The 20,423-nt window shown below is 42.4% G+C and overlaps 2 protein-coding genes across 2 annotated transcripts; one reads left to right on the top strand and one right to left on the bottom strand.

The window, feature by feature from the left end:
* Nucleotides 1-29: 29 nt before the first annotated feature.
* On the bottom strand, nucleotides 30-6,605 carry GCK72_006931 (uncharacterized protein; the record flags this gene model as incomplete). Its single annotated transcript, XM_053725896.1, has 8 exons — nucleotides 30-428; nucleotides 477-646; nucleotides 694-917; nucleotides 962-1,202; nucleotides 1,563-1,925; nucleotides 1,974-2,080; nucleotides 2,997-6,039; nucleotides 6,551-6,605. 8 exons carry the CDS (start codon nucleotides 6,603-6,605, stop codon nucleotides 30-32), a joined length of 4,602 nt encoding a protein of 1,533 aa, XP_053590090.1.
* A 475-nt stretch (nucleotides 6,606-7,080) lies between these two features.
* GCK72_006930 (uncharacterized protein) lies at nucleotides 7,081-19,949 on the top strand (the record flags this gene model as incomplete). The annotated part of the gene is made up of 13 exons (XM_053725895.1): nucleotides 7,081-7,141; nucleotides 7,187-7,309; nucleotides 7,980-8,168; nucleotides 8,216-8,425; nucleotides 8,476-8,514; nucleotides 8,586-17,274; nucleotides 17,323-17,426; nucleotides 17,990-18,352; nucleotides 18,400-18,506; nucleotides 19,027-19,160; nucleotides 19,207-19,430; nucleotides 19,476-19,645; nucleotides 19,695-19,949. 13 exons carry the CDS (start codon nucleotides 7,081-7,083, stop codon nucleotides 19,947-19,949), a joined length of 10,668 nt encoding a protein of 3,555 aa, XP_053590089.1.
* Between the last annotated feature and the right edge of the window lie 474 nt (nucleotides 19,950-20,423).

The raw sequence follows: 20,423 nt of genomic DNA, 5'->3' as shown, positions 1-20,423 counted from the left end.
TCAAACCATAATTAACTCAAAATACTTTATTACAATCTTACACTTCGAATAATTGGTTCCTTCGATGGAGTAGCCATTTCCTTCGACACTGTCTCCTTCGACGCATTCTCCTTCGACGCATTCTCCTTCGACGCTGTCTCCCTCGACGCCGTTTCCTTGGACGTAGCTATTTCCTTCGACGCTGTCTCCTTGGACGCCGCTTCCTTCGAAGCCGTCGCTGTCTCCTTCGACTTGCTCTCCGTGACGCCCTTATCCGACCTGTCATCATTCAATGTTTCCTTTGACTTTGACTCCGCTGATCGTGATCCAACCAATGGCACCACCGTATTGTCGATTGGCAAGATTTGATAACGGGCGATGCATTCGAGAACGAAACGGAACGGTGCTACAGTATACTTCTCTGGATCACTCTTCCAAATATTTTCGATCTGAAAACTTTGTTAGTGAAAAATTATAAAAAATCTGCAATCCCATACTCTGCTATCGTCATATTTCAAAATCCAGCACGAATTCTGAACTTTCTTGTCGGCTTTTCTATACGGGTACAATGAGTTATACGGTAGGAGGGTGTTCTCGTTATCAGCAACTGGTTTCGATGAGATTTCTGCACCAAACGATTTAATAATTTCCTCCCATTCTTTCTTGTCTGAAAATTACATAAATTGAGATCTTACAGACACATTCCAAACTCACTCTCCGTCTCTTTCGGATCCTTCGTCGCCAAAATAGTAACTTTGGCATTTGTCAAGAATTTCGGGCGTCCCATATGCAAGTCAGTCTTCAATTTCAGCAGCGCTTCCTCATGCTCATTTCCAGCATAGTCCATATGAATCAGCATGTGAGCATGGTCATCTTCGATGTAGGTGGGGCTTCTGAGAATCGCATCGATCCAAGATTCAGGCATGATATTGCTCAGGCTGGAATTAATGTGATGGGGACATAAGATTCCTGAGTTCCATACCTTGCAACACATTTCCAGATGAAAAAATCATCATCGGTGAGCGCCAATGTGTTCTCTTTCTTTGCATACTTTTGTGGGATCACGATATGAGTGAACTTATCCAAATCCATTCCAGGTTTGTATCCCCAGGTGATCTTCTTTCTGATCTTCTTCGGCAGCTTTTTCCTCTCTTTCCTTGGAAGATAGTCACCATTAACCACCAGAATCTCATAGGGTCTTGGTAAATTTGGTGTGATCACTCCTGAAATTTCAATATTCTTTTTTTTCCATCCTGACTGGGGAAGGCCGTCTGGGGAAGGTTGGACGTGGCCTATATCATTGGAAAGCTGAGAAAATGCTGATTCCAAATATATATTCAGTTCTTGCCCTCGAGGCCTGGTATTTGAGAAAAACGAGGTAGCCTCACTTCATTTTGCCGATAGGTAATGCAAAGACTGGTCGGCGGTCCAAACTTTGACCTCATTTTTCTCGAATACCAGGCTTCGGAGGCAAAAACTGAATATATATTTGGAATCAGCGTGATTTCAGCTTTCCAATGATATAGGTCATGACCGCGGTCACTCGGGGGCCTTCCTTCCCTAGTGAGCCCAGTATCCCTTACGTTGTCTTGAGTTTTCCTTCGAGTACTGATCAAACAACAACATGAATCCATTGGCATCCGCCCATTGCTCTGGATACTTTCCAGAAACATCTGGCTGCAGAATAAAAGCTCCCGCATCCAACAATTCTTTTCCATGCTCCACATCCTTCTCGAGCACCAATTCAAACAGTGCCGTTCGGAGATACGGTCCACATGTCGCATCGACAAGTGCCCCATTCTCGATAAGATCTCGTACTTTGTACCATTTTTTGTCTAGAACTGCTTGATAGAGCTCGGTTCTTCCCCTCGAATCCATGTGGTTCATTTCAAGGCGAGCATCTTGCATTTGAACGTATGAGTACCTTGGGTCCGTGCAGACGTAGGCTGAAAATTTTAAAAAATGGAACTCCTGCTAATTGGGAAAAATGATACGTGGCTCCTCGTCATCTATCGGCCGTTTATAGAAGAGGAACGCCAAGAAACAGCAAGAAGAGCAGGCAAGTGAGCAAATGATTCCGATGATCAGGTATATGAGCCACCTGGAATACGAAAGTATAGAAGACAGTACCGTGCGGTTAGATATACAATTTGGTCCTTTTCAGTTAAAAAATACCAATTTTGAGAAGGTGTTACTGTATCATAGGTTGTCCCACAAAGTAAATTATATATAAACCATACAGAACAAAGGTAGAGCTTCATTTTTGTAGTTGACAACTTTTTTGTACGGACACTCCCTAGAGAGTTATGGTCATTTTAAGACGACAGCTCAAAAATCGCACAATTTTGCACTGGGACAATTTGAGAGAGAAATCACTTTGTCGACATGTAACTTGCTAAGGAGTTTTTGTTTAAAAAAGTTGTCAACTACAAACATGAACATGAAAATCCAAATGACATCAGAATCTTGCGAATCGCGTCAAAGACGCGCTAGATCCAGTAAAAATAAAAAGAAATGCGGGTACAGTAATCTAATCTACAGGCTCCCTGCACTCCAGATTTCTACACGCGTCAAAGGCGCGCCGGACACAAGGTTAGAGGATGTCTAGGATAGATTATCCCATTCCTTGACTACAGTAATCTAGTGTCAGGTACAGTACCTTCTAGAATCCAAATTACAGTAACCTTGATCCAGGATCCGAAATTTTGATTTTTTCGAGAAAAATTAGTCTTTAAACACGCCAAAGGTGCGCCAGACGCCAAATAAATCGACTACCAAGTTTCAGCATCCCTCACCGATTTTAGTGCAGAATAATGCGATTATTTGAGCTGTCGTCTTAAAATGACCATAACTCTTTAGGGAGTGTTCGTACAAAAAAGTTGTCTACTACAAAAATAAAGCTCTATTTGCAATCTGTATGTTCATACACAATTTACTTTGTGGGACAATCAGCGATACCGCCAAAATGTATATCTTGGTACTGTAGTATACATAAGTTCAACCTTTAAAAAACCCACCAATTATCCTCTTCCTCATCCACTTTCATCGCTTGGAACTCGCCTTTCGTCTGCATAATCACGCCTGGCATCTCCAGAAACTCATAATGTATTCTATTCCAATTTATCGATGACGTCGCTTCATAAACCTTCTCCAAAGACTCATAAACCTCTCTAACATCCCTCCTCGATCTTGTTGTGTTATCCAAATTTCTCAGTGACTCCACGTAGGATCTCAAGTCAACAGACTCCGTGAAATTCATCTCAGCCGCTTTGATATACACATAAAGGAATTCTTTTATTTCAATTGTCTCATTGGATTCCAGCAACTCTGTCTGATTGATCACTGTCTTCTCTGTCATTTCCGATAGAATTGTTTCAAGTTTCTTAATTTTTCTACTGATTCGTGTGAGGTTTCTGGCAGTTTTTCGAAAATCCTTCCACACTATATCTAACACAACTCGTTGCGTCGGATCCTTCACATATTTTATGACTTCTGTGATAACTTTCTCTGATTTCAAAATAGTCTGAACTTCCGTTCTCAGCTCGTTGATTTGATTCAAGTCTTTCAAATTTTCAATTCCAGTTATAGACTTTTCAAGAAGTGGTTCCATATGCTTCACTTGCTTCAAAAGTTGTCTATCAGGCTTCGATTCCTGAATCTCGTCAAAGAATTCTTTATAAGCCTTCTCGTACTCTTTCATCTTCTTTCCAAACTCCTTCGCATCTTCCCATAACTTAAACAGCTTATCCATATCTTTATTCTTCTTCACCTCATCTATATTATCCGCAAGATCCACGATATCATCAAGTATCTCCGTTGCTGGTTTCAAATCCTTCTTTTTACATCCATCACCCCCAATTTTAATCGAATTAAAGAAATTTGAAACCGATCCAACTGCCGGGCCAGAGTTCCCAACAACATTGAATATGTTCACCACTTCGGGGGGTTGTTGCAAGTTATCAAAGGGCATTTTCATCCCAGTCACAAATTTTTTCGCGTTGTGAAACTGATTATCAGTCTTCAGAAAGTTGAAATCACCACCTTTAGGTACAGCGCTAATCTTGTCAATAATTGAATGCATATTACTTAATTGACCAGGAATATCCGGTGTAGCTTGCATTTGTTGCATCGTGTCCGCCATTCCTGAGATGGGGTCAAACACACTTTGGAATTGGCCAGGAAGCTGTTTGATCGCGGTGAAAACATCCTTTCCAGGATTAGGTGGTAGTTCCAGACAAGTTCTAATCTTCTTCACAGCATCCCTAACATTTTGTAGTGCTTGTTGAGGATAAGGCATTATTTGTGGCTGTTGAGTCGTCGTGGATGTAGTACCATTGACTTTTCGTTTAGGAGGTTTTTGTCTATGGAATGGATTCTGGTTTCTTTTCTTGTGCTTTTGAATTCTCCTCAACAATTCTTCTACTTTTTTCACCGGATTCGGATCGGGTATTTTTGGAATCTTATCCTTCAACTCATCCAACTTTTTAATCAAATTTTTCGCCTTATCCACTGCTTTTTTCAACTTATCAAACTTATCGCCAAACAACTTTTTCAACGCCTCCGGAACATTGGTTTTGAGTAAATCCGTAATTTTATTTTTATACTTCCGAATAACTTCTTGAAATTCTGTTCTGCAGTCAGGCTTATCAATTTTATTCATGAACTTCTCAACGAGTTCCTTAATCTCACTACCCGGTGTTTTGCCTTTCTTGCTATTCGGTCCAAATGGTCCGTTTGCTCCGAACGGCCCGTTTGGTCCAAAGGGTCCAAATGGCCCATATGGCCCATTCGGCCCGAATAACCCGTTGAGTCCATGAGTACCCTTGGGACCGAATGGAGTGTTCTCAAGTAGTTTAGCAGTCGCTGGGTTGTAAAGAAACGGAAGTTTTGGAGCAAGTTTCTGTACTCCATTCTTCAAAAGCCCCGCCGGACTGAGTGCTCCATTTGGCCCAAACGCTCCGTTGAGCCCATTCGGCCCACTAGGCCCGAATAGTCCATTTGGTCCAAAGGGTCCTATTGAGCTCTTAGGTCCATAGAAGCCATCAGGTCCATACATACCCTTGATCCCATACAATCCCTTTGGTCCATAAGGTCCATTAGGTCCAAACGGATCTTGTAAAAATCCATTCAACCCGTCAGGCAACGCAAATCCAAGAGCAGACTCCCCAGCTTTCAAAAGATTTTCTGCACTTGCCACATCTTTCAGCAACTTGTTAAGTCCATTAGGAAGTTTTGCCTTAAACTTATCGGCCCAATCCTTCGCAGCGTTAATTTTATCACCAAATAGATCGAGATTTTTCAATTGATCCGTGATATCATCGTCATCCATATCCACCAATGATGTGACTTTTTCTGTTATTTCTTCCACTTGAGGCATGAGATCTGCGAGCTGGTTTTGAAACTTGTTCATCTTTTCTGCAGCATCTTGCGCCTCTTCAAACTTGTCCACAACTTTCTTGTATTCCTCTGCAGTGCCACCAAAGTTTTTGAGTGTTTCGAGAGCTCCGGCAGTGTCACCCGACATCACTTTATCAAATGCTGCTTTTCCTTGTACTACAGGATCCAATATTGCCGGAATGTCTGGAGCTCCTCCTCCAAACAATCCACCAAACAAGCCACCGAAAAACGAAAACACTCCGGAAACAGCTTTCCCGATTGGACCCACAACCTCATTGACTACATTATTCACAAGTTTTACTGGGTTCACAAATTCACCGATTGCTTTTCCAGCTGCTTTGAAAAAACTTTCTCCATTCAATAAGTCACCAACAAAACCGATTCCAGCTTTAATTCCGGTTTTGAACCCAGGCGGAAGCATACCAGGAGGCGCTAGATCTACAAATTTTTTGCCACCTTCTGTCGGAAATTTACCCTCGGATAGTTCTTCAAAGCCCGTAATAAAAGTATCAGCTCCAGGAACGTTATTTCTGGCCACTTGTTTTACACCATTTACAACGGTTCCTGCTGGGTCGTTGTAAACGTCGGAACCAAGTTTTGCTGCTTTCTGTGCGTTTCCAACAGTTCCATAATCATTTGCAACTTGACTGAAGCTCTTTGATCCTGAAACATCACAAAAGATTGTATTTATAACACTTCAAATTCGCTTTGAGAAGACACAATTAGTTACAGTATCGCACAAAAGGTTGGCTGTTTTCAGTGGAGAATGACAAACTTTGATAGTGTATTTCGGTGTTATCTGATTGTTAGATGAACTCAATTTTGTATGTGCTGAACAGAGCAAAAACAGCACATCATTTTTGTAGTTGACCATTTTTTTTAGGGACATTATCTTGAAAGTTACAGGTCATCAAAAACCGACTAATTTCAGTGCATATTAGCGAAATTTTGGAGCTTTTCACTTTGACAACCTATAACTTTCCTGATACTGTTCCTACAAAAAAATCGCCAACTACAAAAATGATGTGCTATTTTTGCTCTGTTCAGCCCATACAAAATTGAATTTATCGGACAGTCAGGTGACACCGAAATACACTGTCAAAGTTGGCCATTATTCACTGAAAACAGCCAAATGACGGGTACAGTACGAACCAAAATCCCAGTTAAAACTAACCCAATTCCCGAGGAAAAGTCAGCAGATACAAAAAGAAGAGCAATTTGAAGCGCATGTTGAAATTCCGTAGATATCTGGAATTAAGATAACTTTTTTGCATTCGTTTTCTGAAAAAACTCACTTTTACGAAGATTCTTTTCCCAAAATTTCAGCAACAACTTTTTTTTTGGATCGGTATAAAAAACCCGATATAAGGCTCAGATTTTTTTTTGGCGGGAAATGGAGAGATCAAAAATTGTAGGGCAATAGAATAGTTCACGTTTTGTCTTTGATACAAAATAAAGAAAAAATCCAGAAAAGGAAAATAATATATAAACGTAACCCTCAAATCCTAAATCCCAATTTCTCCGTGAACCCCATTTCCAACAGAATTTTTTTCTTTTTTCCGCAATAACCTCTAAATTGAGCAGCTGAAAACTTCTCTCATAGTCAAACAAAAGCTTCAAACAGTGAGTTTCAGAATTCAAAATTTCAGATTTAAAACCTTCAAAAAATTTCAGATATCTTCAAGTTTTTGTGTTTTGTTTGAAATGCGTCTAAAACTGTTTCTTTTGGTCTTCGCGACATGCGTACCGTTTTCGTCTCTGACAGGTTTGCCTCTTTAAAAAAAAATTGAAACACGGTGTTAATTTTCAGACAAAAGACAAGTGCCTGGTATTGCGGATCCTGGAGGTGGAACAATTCGCATCGTGTTACCCAAAGAGGAAATGATAAATGCTCAAAGTTGGTTGATTGAGAATGCATATAATATGTCGCAATGTAAGTTTGGGTAATTTCCGGTTATTTTTCTGATGGTCACGGTACCACACAGCAGTGCAGGGCGCAACGAAAAGGTTTGAATTTTTTCCCAGTCGTGTTGCGTGCGCGTCGCGGTTTTTATTAAATGATACGACGAATCGACTAAAAATTTCAATTTGGCACTCAGAAAAGTCTTTTTTGGCACCGTGCCAACCGTTGCGGGACGGAGCGCGTTTCCGCGACCTGCATAAGTTTGACAGTGTATTTCGGTGTCACCTGATTGTCCGACAATTTTTATTTTATATGGGCTGAACAGAGCAAACATAGCACATCATTTTTGCAGTTGACCATTTTTTTGTAGGAACACTATCTTGAAAGTTACAGGTTGTCAAAGTGAAGAGCTCGAAAATTTCGCAAATATAAACTGAAATTAGTCGGTTTTTGATGACCTGTAACTTTTATGATAGTGTCCCTACAAAATAATGGTCAACTATAAAAATGATGTGATATTTTTGCTCTGTCCATTCCATACAAATTAAAATTTGTTGGACAATCTGGTGGCACCAAAACAAACCGTCAAAGTTGGTCATTTTCACTGAAAACAGCTAAAGTTGATAATTTTTTGAGCGGTACTGTAGATAATCAAACATCCGGACAAACTTATAAACACATTCTATTTTCACTTTTTCAGATGACCTAATGAAATTTGCCAACTGGATTAATAATGAGGGAAAAGACCCGTTCCCGTTATCCACCGATAAACTTTCAAGTTTCCAAAATTGGATGACTTCAAAATCTAAAAGCCTCCTCGGATTATCATCCGATGAACTGGATGCTGCTCAACTTTGGCTGAAAGATAACACAGAAAACCTTGCGCCAAGTAAGACCCTTTTTTTGAAGAACTCCTTGTTAGTTTTCGAGTTTCAGATGACCTGACCACCTTCCAAAACTGGATGAAATCCGGTGGAAATGGGACGATTCCACTGCCATCTGCAGATCTTTTGGGATATAAGGATTGGATGAAAAGTCAGTTAGGAGAAATGATTGGAGATCTCGGAGGGAATATTGGAAGTGATTTGGGGAAACAATTGGGGAACCAGTTCAATCGAGTAGAGAATATATTGAGCAATCCGCCAAGTGAGTTTCAGGTTTTTTCTTTTTTCAGGGGGTTTATGAGATTTTTCCAGCAAGTATTCAAAATATGAAGATACCGGAGGCTCTTGTTGGTAAGTGGATTGATTTTTAGATTATTATTTTTTCTTTTCCTTTTATTTATAAATTTGTTTCCATAATACAGGACCTCTCATCAATGTCACCAGCTCAACCATTAGCCAGACGGCCACGGAACACTCGAGTGTTGGTCGAACATTTAATGGAATGGCTATCCAAAACTATCTCATTGACCAACATTATACACCAAAAGACATCGTGGCTGATGGCATCGTTGCAGCAGTTAAAAGGAAGCATGGCATCGACAAGTTTCTAGATTACGGTGAAGTGGGGACAGCTCTAGGGGAATTGCATAAAGTCAAAGATGCACTAAACCCGATTAAGAAAGTGGAGAACACTCTGAATTCCATTCCTTCCAATTTCCTACCCACGGATACTGTACCAGGCCTGGAAAAGGGGATCAATGCTATCGAGAAACTTGGAAATGGCGAAAAGTTGTATGAGGTGGTGGAAGAGGTTTTTGTCGAGTATGTCAGTCCGCTGAAACTGGTGAATGATGTGATTGGAGGGGTGGTTGGAGATTTGGTATCAGATGTGGCAGATGGTGCTTTCAACTTCTTTGATGGTCTTTCCAGTTCGTTTTTCGGTGGAAAACTTCCGAGTGTTTCTTCTCTCCTTGGGTCGGCTAAACAGGGAATCGGAGCTATCGAGCGGGTGATGGATGGAAATTTTGAGACCGCGTTGGGTGATATTATCTCAATTTTTGGGAAAGATGATGATGATAACGGTGGCAGTCTGTTTGATCAGTTTATGAATAAGGCGAAAGAAGTTCACAGTGCAGCCGATGAACTGATAGATTTCAAGAAATCCATTCCGGGTATTGAAGGAGCAGTAGATCATATCAAACCGTTGTTCAGCAAAGATTTTGACAGTAAAAGTCTGACAAAACAGTTGAATCCATTCAAGGATATTGTTGGAGCATTCACATTGAAAGATGCTCCGTTATCCCTCCCTGCTGAAATGATCGATGCCTTGAAACTGAAAGAGAAGGGGTTCGACGGTCTTCTCAAAAACTTGCCTTTCAATCCTAAAGAGTTTCTTGAGGACCCGTATAAATTTGATGGTCTGTATGGTGCTGATGGATTATATGGAGTCAATGGGTTGTTTGGAATCGACGGTTTTTATGGGCCTAACTCGTTAACCGGGCCTTATGGACCTAACGGTGACTTTGGACCAAATGGAAATTATGGACCGAATGGTGTACATGGACCAAATGGGCTTCTCGGACCGAATGGACCCTTTAAAAATGCAAAGAAGACTCTGGACAAGCTCAAAACTTTGGCCCTTCCAACGAAACTCAATGGTGTCAGTTTGCTGGATACTCCGTTTGGACCCAGCGGATCTCATGGATTGAATGGATTATTTGGGCCTAATGGACCTTATGGACCGCTTGGAGAGTTTGGACCGAATGGACTTTTTGGACCAGACGGACCGTATGGACCAAATAGAAATAAGAATTTATTGTCGAAAATCAAAAATATTGTTCGGAGAAGTGCTCCTTCTGAAATTCGGAACTCATCGTCACCTCCTGCTGCATGGGATACAGTACACCCAGAATTTTCGACGACTAAGCTAACAACCCTGCCAACGATCTCCCCAGTGACCCTTCCTCAAGATACCACACATCACGATCAACCAATTTCCGAGGAAAAAAACATGCCATGGACTACAGGTAATCCTTGGGACACAATTCATCCAGAAATTCTTGAGAATCCGAATAATGATAGCTGGACTACTGGCGGCGGTTCCTGGGATACAACACATCCAGAATTTTCGACGACTGAATCATCTGAAAACACGGAACAGTTTCCAGGACCAGTTCCTGCTCCTCCAGGACCAATACCTGCTCCCATACCAGAAAGATCCCAGGAACGTCCATTGGGTACAACAGATCTTCCTCATCCAGACACAGTTCATCCAGAATTGACGGAATGGATACCAGATAACGGAAATGGCGGAGCAGATAAACCGATAGGAATAGAAAGACCAGAGGAACGTGCTGGACCTCGGAATTCTCCGGACAAACCCATTTCTATAGACCGTGGACCTGAAAATCATGATAGATGGACAACTGGTGGTGGTTCATGGGATACGGTACATCCAGAATGGATGACAACCGCACCAACTCATCCAGAACTGACGGAATGGATACCGGATAAAGGAAATGGGGGAGCAGATAAGCCTGTTGAGAGACCAAGACCAGAAGAACGTGGTGACACTCGGAATTCTCCGGACAAACCAATTTCTATAGACGGAGAATCTGAAAATCCTGACAGATGGAGGACAACTGGTGGTGGCTCGTGGGATACGGTACATCCAGAATGGATGACGACTGAATTACCTAGAAACCCGGTACCAGCAATCAATCCACCGTCTCCAAGTGAAGACAAATCACAGGAACTTCCAGGGGGCACTGAAACGGAATGGATACCGGGTAAAGGAAATGGGGGATCAGATAAGCCAGTTGAAAGACCAAGACCAGAAGAACGTTCTGGACCTCAAAATTCGCCGGACAAACCTATTTCTGTTCACCAAGAAACTAGGGATCATGATAGATGGACAACTGGTGGTGGCTCGTGGGATACGGTACATCCAGAATGGATGACGACTGAATTACCTAGAAACCCGGTAAAGTTCCCGGAAATTAACCCACCGTCTCCAAGTCAAGAAAGATCACAGGAAGTGATACCGGATAACGGAAATGGTGGACCAGATAAACCAGTAGGAGTACCAAGACCAGAAGAACGTGTTGGGACTGGTAATGCACCTGACAAGCCTATTTTTGTTGACCAAGAAACTAGGGATCATGATAGATGGACAACAGGTGGTGGCTCGTGGGATACGGTACATCCGGAATGGATGACGACTGAATTACCTAGAAGCCCGGTACCAGCAATCAATCCACCGTCTCCAAGTGAAGAAAGATCACAGGAACTTCCAGGGGGCACTGAAACGGAATGGATACCGGGTAATGGAAATGGAGGATCAGATAAACCAATAGGAGTACAAAGGCCAGAAGGACGTGCTGGGACTGGAAGTCCACCTGATAAGCCAATTCCTATAGACAAAGACTCTAAGAATCATGACAGATGGACAACGGGAGGTGGCTCGTGGGATACGGTACATCCAGAATGGGTGACGACAGAATCACCAGGAATCCAGTTTGGAGGTCCGGATAAGCCAATATTTAACCCACCACCTCCACGTGGTCCTGATCATGATAGAAATGCCGGTGGACCAGATAAACCAATGGGACCAAGAAGTGAGGAGTCTGGAACACCTGAGAAACTACCACCTGGTCCGGGAACCCAAGGAATTCCAGAAGGCAATCCGGGAACTCCATCAAATCCAGAATCACCATCAAATCCAGGAGTACCATCTAATCCACGATCACCACCGAGTCCAGGATCTCTACCTAGTCCAGGAGGACCGAAAGACGGTGGCAACGAAGGTAATCCGAGTGTGATACCAAAAACACCTGGTAGTAATTCCAATCCATCTGATCCAAATCTTACATCAAGTACGGAAGACCCAAAAAGAGGAGGTGTTATTCCAATACCATCGAGTTCAGGATCTTCACCAAGTCCAGGATCTCCACCTAGTCCAGGATCTCCACCGAGTCCAGGATCTCCACCGAGTCCAGGATCTTCACCGAGTCCAGGATCACTACCAAGTCCAGGATCTCCACCAAGTCCAGGATCTCCACCGAGTCCAGGATCACCTAGTCCAGGATCACCAAATCCGGGATCACCAGCAGTCACACCAAAAACATCTGGTAGTAATTCTAATCCATCTTATCCAATTTTCACATCAACTACTGAAGACCCTAAAAGAGGAGGTGCTATTCCGATTCCAGGACCAAATATACCTGATCCAGGAACTAAAGAAGGAGGGCCGAAAGGAGGTGGACCAGGAGTGCCGGATGGAGGTCCCAAAGTTCCAGGTGGTACTAACCCGGAGGATCCAAGAGGAGGACCAAAAGGCGGTGGACCAGGAGTGCCAGATGGAGGTCCCAAAGTTCCAGGTGGTACTAACCCGGAGGATCCAAGAGGAGGACCAAAAGGCGGTGGACCAGGAGTGCCAGATGGAGGTCCCAAAGTTCCAGGTGGTACTAACCCGGAGGATCCAAAAGGAGGACCAAAAGGCGGTGGCAAAGACGGTCACCCGAGCGTCACACAAAAAACACCTGGCAGTAATTCCAATCCATCTGATCCAAATTTTTCATCAACAACAGAAGACCCTAAAAGAGGAGGTGCTATTCCGATTCCAGGACCAAATATACCGGATCCAGGAACTAAAGAAGGAGGACCAAAAGGAGGTGGACCAGGAGTGCCGGATGGAGGTCCCAAAGTTCCAGGTGGTACTAACCCGGAGGATCCAAGAGGAGGACCGAAAGGCGGTGGACCTAGCGTGCCAGATGGAGGAACAAAAACTCCGAACGGTACTAACCCAGGGGAAACGAAAGAAGGACCGAAAGGCGGTGGCAAAGAAAGTAACCCGAGTGTCACACCAAAGACACCTGGTAGTAATTCCAATCCATCTGATCCAAATTTTTCATCAACAACAGAAGACCCTAAAAGAGGAGGTGCTATTCCGATTCCAGGACCAAATATACCGGATCCAGGAACTAAAGAAGGAGGACCAAAAGGAGGTGGACCAGGAGTGCCGGATGGAGGTCCCAAAGTTCCAGGTGGTACTAACCCGGAGGATCCAAGAGGAGGACCGAAAGGCGGTGGACCTAGCGTGCCAGATGGAGGAACAAAAACTCCGAACGGTACTAACCCAGGGGAAACGAAAGAAGGACCGAAAGGCGGTGGCAAAGAAAGTAACCCGAGTGTCACACCAAAGACACCTGGTAGTAATTCCAATCCATCTGATCCAAATTTTTCATCAACAACAGAAGACCCTAAAAGAGGAGGTGCTATTCCGATTCCAGGACCAAATATACCGGATCCAGGAACTAAAGAAGGAGGACCAAAAGGAGGTGGACCAGGCGTGCCCGATGGAGGTCCCAAAGTTCCAGGTGTTACTAACCCGGAGGATCCAAAAGGAGGACCAAAAGGAGGTGGACCAGGAGTGCCAGATGGAGGTCCCAAAGTTCCAGGTGGTACTAACCCAGGGGATACGAAAGAAGGACCAAAAGGCGGTGGCAAAGAAAGTAACCCAAGTGTCACAGCAAAGACACCTGGCAATAATTCCAATCCATCTGATCTAAATCTCACATCAACTACTGAAGACCCAAAAAGAGGAGGTGCTATTCCATTACCAGGGCAAAAAGAGCCGGATTCAGGAACTAAAGGAGGACCCAAAGTCCCAGATGGCACTGGAGGAGGACCCAAAGTCCCAGATGGCACTGGAGGAGGACCCAAAGTCCCAGATGGCACTGGAGGAGGACCCAAAGTCCCAGATGGCACTGGAGGAGGACCCAAAGTCCCAGATGGCACTGGAGGAGGACCCAAAGTCCCAGATGGCACTGGAGGAGGACCCAAAGTCCCAGATGGCACTGGAGAAGGACCCAAAGTCCCAGATGGCACTGGAGGAGGAGGACCCAAAGTCCCAGATGGCACTGGAGGAGGACCCAAAATCCCAGATGGCACTGGAGAAGGACCCAAAGTCCCAGATGGCACTGGAGGAGGAGGACCCAAAGTCCCAGATGGCACTGGAGGAGGAGGACCCAAAGTCCCAGATGGCACTGGAGAAGGACCCAAAGTCCCAGATGGCACTGGAGGAGGACCCAAAGTCCCAGATGGCACTGGAGGAGGACCCAAAGTCCCAGATGGCACTGGAGGAGGACCCAAAGTCCCAGATGGCACTGGAGGAGGACCCAAAGTCCCAGATGGCACTGGAGGAGAAGGACCCAAAGTCCCAGATGGCACTGGAGGAGGAGGACCCAAAGTCCCAGATGGCACTGGAGGAGGAGGACCCAAAGTCCCAGATGATGGCACACCTAAAGACGATGGGAAACCTAAAGACGATGGAAAGCCTAAAGACGATGGAAAACCAAAAGATGATGGAAAACCTAAAGATGATGGCACACCTAAAGACGATGGAAAACCTAAAGACGATGGAAAGCCTAAAGATGATGGCACACCTAAAGACGATGGGAAACCTAAAGATGATGGAAAGCCTAAAGACGATGGAAAGCCTAAAGACGATGGAAAGCCTAAAGATGATGGGAAACCTAAAGATGATGGGAAACCTAAAGACGATGGAAAACCTAAAGATGATGGCACACCTAAAGACGATGGAAAACCTAAAGACGATGGAAAGCCTAAAGATGATGGGAAACCTAAAGACGATGGAAAACCTAAAGATGATGGCACACCTAAAGACGATGGGAAACCAAAAGATGATGGAAAAGCTAAAGACGATGGAACGCCTAAAGATGACACCGATAAGAAGGATGACACCGGTAAGAAGGATGACACCGATAAGAAGGATGACACCGGTAAGAAGGATGACACCGGTAAGAAGGATGACACCGGTAAGAAGGATGACACCGGTAAGAAGGAGGACACCGGCAAGAAGGAGGACACCGGAAATAAGGATGAGAAATGCACAGATCCGAACGGTTGTGGTGGCGGAGGGAACGGCGGTGGTGGAGGTGGTAGTCCATCATTACCAGAAGTTCCAAAAGATTGCCTTAATCCACTTGGCTGTTCACCAAGTCCATCCGTAGAAAACCCTTCGAGCACGAATAGAAACAACGATCCAGCTGAAGACGAAGATCCCATAGATACGGTCGAAGATCCCACAGATGAATTTGATGATGATCCTGATACTGAAGATACTGAAAAAGAAGACTCGCCAGAGGAAGAAAAGCCTAATGACGATGACGGTCCGAGATGTTATAAAAAGCCTCCAGAGTTTACAAAACTGTACCAAGACATGCCAATGACCGAAACGTTCAGAGATATTCTCGATGACAAAATGAAACAGTTATTCGACAATGGATTGGATGGACTTGTGAAAGGGTTAGAAGGTGCACCTGACATGTTTGCAGGGCTGGAAGACTTTCCGAAATTTGAGATTCCCGAAAACCCTTTGATCGATCTTTTCGATCTTTTCAAAGAACGTGACAGGATGAAACAGCCGAAGAGGAGGAAAAATAAAGATCGGACTACGGAAGCTCCAGAAGATTCTACATCTACAACTGAAATGGAGACATCGACAACTGAAGAAATGACCACCACTGATAACTCCACGGAATCAACGACAGAGTACACTACTACAGTAGACCTGCAAGTCGGCGGAGAGACCACAACTCCCATTGGAAAACAGGAAGCACAAACTACAACTCCCGTTCAGCAGCAGAATCCAACGAAATCCACGACGGATAGCTCCAAAAATCCAACCACAGCTGAAACCACTTCCGGCGGCAACAATGTTTACTCATCTTCCACGACTGAACCACCTCAGATCTTCTTCAAATACGCTACCACCACCACAGAACCTCCCGAGGATTCAGAAGATTCAGAAGACGACGATGATGACGAAGATCTTCCTGAAAAGTTCAAGAACGAGCTGAAAAACTTGACGGACTGTCTTGAAATCCCAAAACTCCCAGGGTTGGATGTCATCAAAAAGGTTGAGAAGTTCCCCGATCTCTTCAAAAATCTTGTGAAACCATTCAAGAAGATTCGGAAATCCATAAAACAGATCAAGAACTCTCCCAATTTTACGGAGAATTTCAATAAGATACGAAGTGTCTACAACACTATTGAAAAAGTAGCGAATGGCAACTTTGACTTTTTGAAAAATAACAAAGATTTCGAACAAGTATCTGACTTTTTGAATGGCATGAAGTCAGTTTTCAAGGGGTTGAAACCTGATAAGAGTCTGATGGAGATTATTGAAAAGATCAAAAAGGGTGCCTCCGAGATCACAAAGATCAAAAAATTCATGAAGGAGGTCAAAATTGGTGATGATAAGTGTAAAGACCTAGTAGAGAAAGTAAAAAAGTTGAAGAAAATGAAGAAACTTCTGGAAAAACTTGAAAAAGTGAAACGGAAAAGAGTGGTGAAGAAGCTGAAAGAGGCCTACAATGAGACAGATCGCCTCTATAATGAGATGGTTCTTCTCAATCAAACCTTCGTAAAATACATGGAAAATGTGACAGAATCTTACGATATTCAGAGATTCCATGATCATTTCAAACACTCTACAAGCCTGCTCATGGAGAGTGTAACCACGATAAAAACTTTCAAAGAGCTGAATAAAATCGTCCAATTGAGAAAAGAGGTCAGAACGATTATCAAGTCAGAACATATTATGAAAGAAGTGATCAAGACTGTCCAAGATCCGGTGAAGAGAATAGTTATGGAATTAGTGTGGAACGATTTCAACGAGACAGCCCAGAATCTGACGATACTCACTGAAAAGTTAGAGAGACTTGAGCATATTCTGAAATTCAAAAATGAAACTGAAATCAACACAAGTAAAACAGTCCGAAGCCACAAGGAGTCAAAAGTGATCCGAGAGATGATATTTGTCTATGAGAAGGCTGCCGAAATGAACTTCACCGAGAGCATCGACTTGAGAGGATTCAGAGACTCGCTGGTGATTCTCGACAATTCTACACTGGATTCGAAGGTGGTTCGAGAGATTTCCGAGTCATTTGTGAAAGTGGAACGGCCAACGTCAACTATAAATTGGGAAACTATTCATACGGAATTTGTCAGAATGCCCATGGTTTTGAGAAGTATTGAAGCAGATATTCTGGCGTTTTCTGCAAATAATGAAGTGGTTGATAATTGGTAGGTGTCAAATTGAGATGTCTTTACTCAAAAGTTTAAAAATTCCAGGTGGATCATCTACCTGATCATTGGAATCGGATGTTCTCTCCTCTGCTCATTGTGTTGTATCATAATCTTGCTATTCATTTATATCAGAAGAACACGCGAAAAACGTAACTTTTTTTTTCAATTGGACGTGACATATATCATTGATAAGCCGAAATTACGCTGTTTCCAAATTTATATTTTGTTTTTGCCCTCAAGACCTAGTATTTGAGAAAAATGAAGTCAAAGTTTGTAAAAATCGAGAATTATTACCCTTTTAGGCTTGAGGCGAGTCAAGACCTTCAAAATATACCTTAAGATTTTAGTGAGTTTTTGGAGTTGAAACAAATCAGACTTTTTTCAGTCTAAATATGCACCAAAAGCACAAATTTTGAGTTTACTCGTCTGTCGGTGTGTCCGAATATGTGGATGTCTAAAAATCCCGAAATTCGATTATGTCTTCAGAATCTTACAAAGATTTGAAAATTGCAAATTTTTTTCTTTTCTAGAACTTTGACCTAACGTTTCTCGAATACCGGACATCGAGGGCAAAAACTGAATATTTATTTGGAATCAGCGTTTTTCTGAGTTTTCCAATGTTATAGGTCACGTCCCATAGCTCCAAACTGACTTAACATCATTTTCCCTAGTTAAAACGATGATTTCCCCCTAAAAGTATTCAAAATTTCAGCATACACGTGTCTCGACGCGTTCTTCAAATACTCGTACGTCCAAATGCAAGACGCCCGTTTGAGAATCAACAAAATGGATTCAAAAGGAAGAACTCAACTCTATAAAGCAGTGATCAACAAAAATTGGAAAAAGATGAGAAGACTTCTGGCGAAAGGTGCTCTCGTTGATGCGACCTGTGGTCCATATCTTCGAACTGCTCTCTTCGAATTGGTGCTCAAGAAAGACGCTGCGCATTCTAGAGAGGTTTTGGAGAAAGGAGCCTGGATTCTACAGCCGGAAGTTACTGGAAAGTATCCCGAACAATGGACGGATCAGGCCGGATTCATGTTGTTGTTTGATGAGTTTTCGAAACAACGGAAAAGTAGGTCATTGTCGTTTCATTAGAGCGCAATTTGATATTATTCCTAGGAGTCATTCCTCCACACACGCCAAGACCTTACAATATCTTGGTAGTGAATGCGAATTGTTTGACCGAAGAGCAAAAAGATAATTTGCCGAAAAGAATTAAAAACAAGGTATGTAGGTCGAAAATCTGATTATTCAAATGTCAACAGTCAAAGTTTTGGTTTTTTCAATTGAAAAGGTCCAACTTTGAGAGTGTGTCATGGTAATACTGATTTTCTCCATCAAGTCGATTTTTAATGGATCGTACAGATCAAATGTAGAGCTTCATTTTTGTGGTTGACAATTTTTTTGTACGGACACTCACTAGCAAGTTACATATCGACAAAGTAATTTCTCCCTCAAATCGACCCATTTCAGTGCAAAATAGAGTAATTTTTAAGCTATCTCCTTAAAATCACCATAAACCTCTAGGGAGTGTCCGTACAAAAAAGTTTTCAACTACAAAAATAAAGCTTCACCTTTTTTTCTGTATGCTTTATACATAATTTACTTTGTGGGTCAATCAGGAATACCGTAACACCCTCTCAAAGTTGGTCACTTTCAACTGAAAAACCAAAACTTAATCTACTTTTGAGCAGTACTGTAGGACGAAAATCTGAATATAGAACTTTCTGACTTAATTTTTTTTAGATTACCTGGGGTTACAAACCTGGTATGGATTTGGATAAGTTCACTCATATCGTGGTCCCTCCAAAGTATACAAAGAAAGAGAACACGCTGACTGTGACTGATGATGATTTGTTCATCTGGAAATGTGTTGCGAGGTACATAAGAACTAAAAAAATTCCAACCCCCACATCAAAATTTCAGCTTGAGCAATGTGATGCCTGAAATTTGGTTCAAAGCGATTTTGGAGAGTGCCAACTACATTGAGAAGGACCATGTTCACATGCTGATTCATATTGAATACAGAGATAATGTTCATCAAGAGACACTTCTGAAATTGAAGACAGACTTGCATATGGGACGTCCGAAATTCTTGACAAATGCCAAAGTTACTATTCTGGATACGAAGGAGAAAAGCAAAGGGAAACGTAAGTTTTAGGGGAAAGACTATAACTCAAAGTGGATATTTTCAGACAAGAAAGAATGGGAAGACATCATCCACTCGTTTGGTGCTGAAATCTCATCGAAACCGATTCCTGATAACAAGAAGACTCTTCTCCCCTATAATTCACTGTACCCATACAAGAAAAGTGACAAAAAAGTTCAGAATTCATGCTGGATTTTGAAGTATGATGATAGCAAGGTATCCGTTCAGATCGCTTTTTGAAAAAATGTGATAATTTGATTTGTAGGTCAAACCAGTCTGGAAAAGCGATCAAGAAAAGTACACAGTTGTCCCATTCCGTTTCGTTCTCGAGTGCATCGCCCGTTATCAAATCTTACCAATTGACAATAAGGTGGTCCCATTAGAAGTTGGAAAATCATCAGAGTCAACTAAAAAATCGAAGGAAACATTGAATGGGTCCAATGAAGGAGCGACACAAAGCAAGTCGAAGGAGAATTTCACTAAAACTACTAGTGGATCTAAAACACAAATTACTCCATAGTTTACCCCATAGTGAGGGTTTGAATTACTTGATTTTAATAATAAAATATTTGGATGGTTTCTTTTTTTGGTTTTTTTCAGATGTATACAAAATTTATTGACAATTGTCTTGGATTAGTTTTTTGTACTCGCGCGATATTGTCGGCTCTAAATCATTTTGATACCGGAATGTTCAAAATCTGACGAGACATCTTCTTTTGAGAATGTTATTCCAGCCAAACTTGTCAAATTTTGGATCGGCCCGTCGGCCATGCCCGGCCCACCTTCAAGATAAGGTACCTAATTTTGACCAAGTTTTTTTCGATTTTTTGTGGAAATTTTACATCAAAAAGTCCAATTTCTTGATGCATAACTAGGCTTTGATTGAATTCTAAAGTATACTCAACGGTTGAACATTTTCAGAAAAAAATTCAGAAACTTTCAAAATTTAGTTCAACATTTTTTGAATTTTAAATCCCGGGCCGGGCAAAGAAAA

The sequence above is a fragment of the Caenorhabditis remanei genome, chromosome II (genome assembly GCF_010183535.1).
Source record: "Caenorhabditis remanei strain PX506 chromosome II, whole genome shotgun sequence".
In the NCBI taxonomy this organism is placed as follows: Eukaryota; Metazoa; Nematoda; class Chromadorea; order Rhabditida; family Rhabditidae; genus Caenorhabditis; species Caenorhabditis remanei.
The sequence above is the reverse complement of the archived record's forward strand: the minus strand, read 5'-3'. Positions and strand labels throughout refer to the sequence as shown.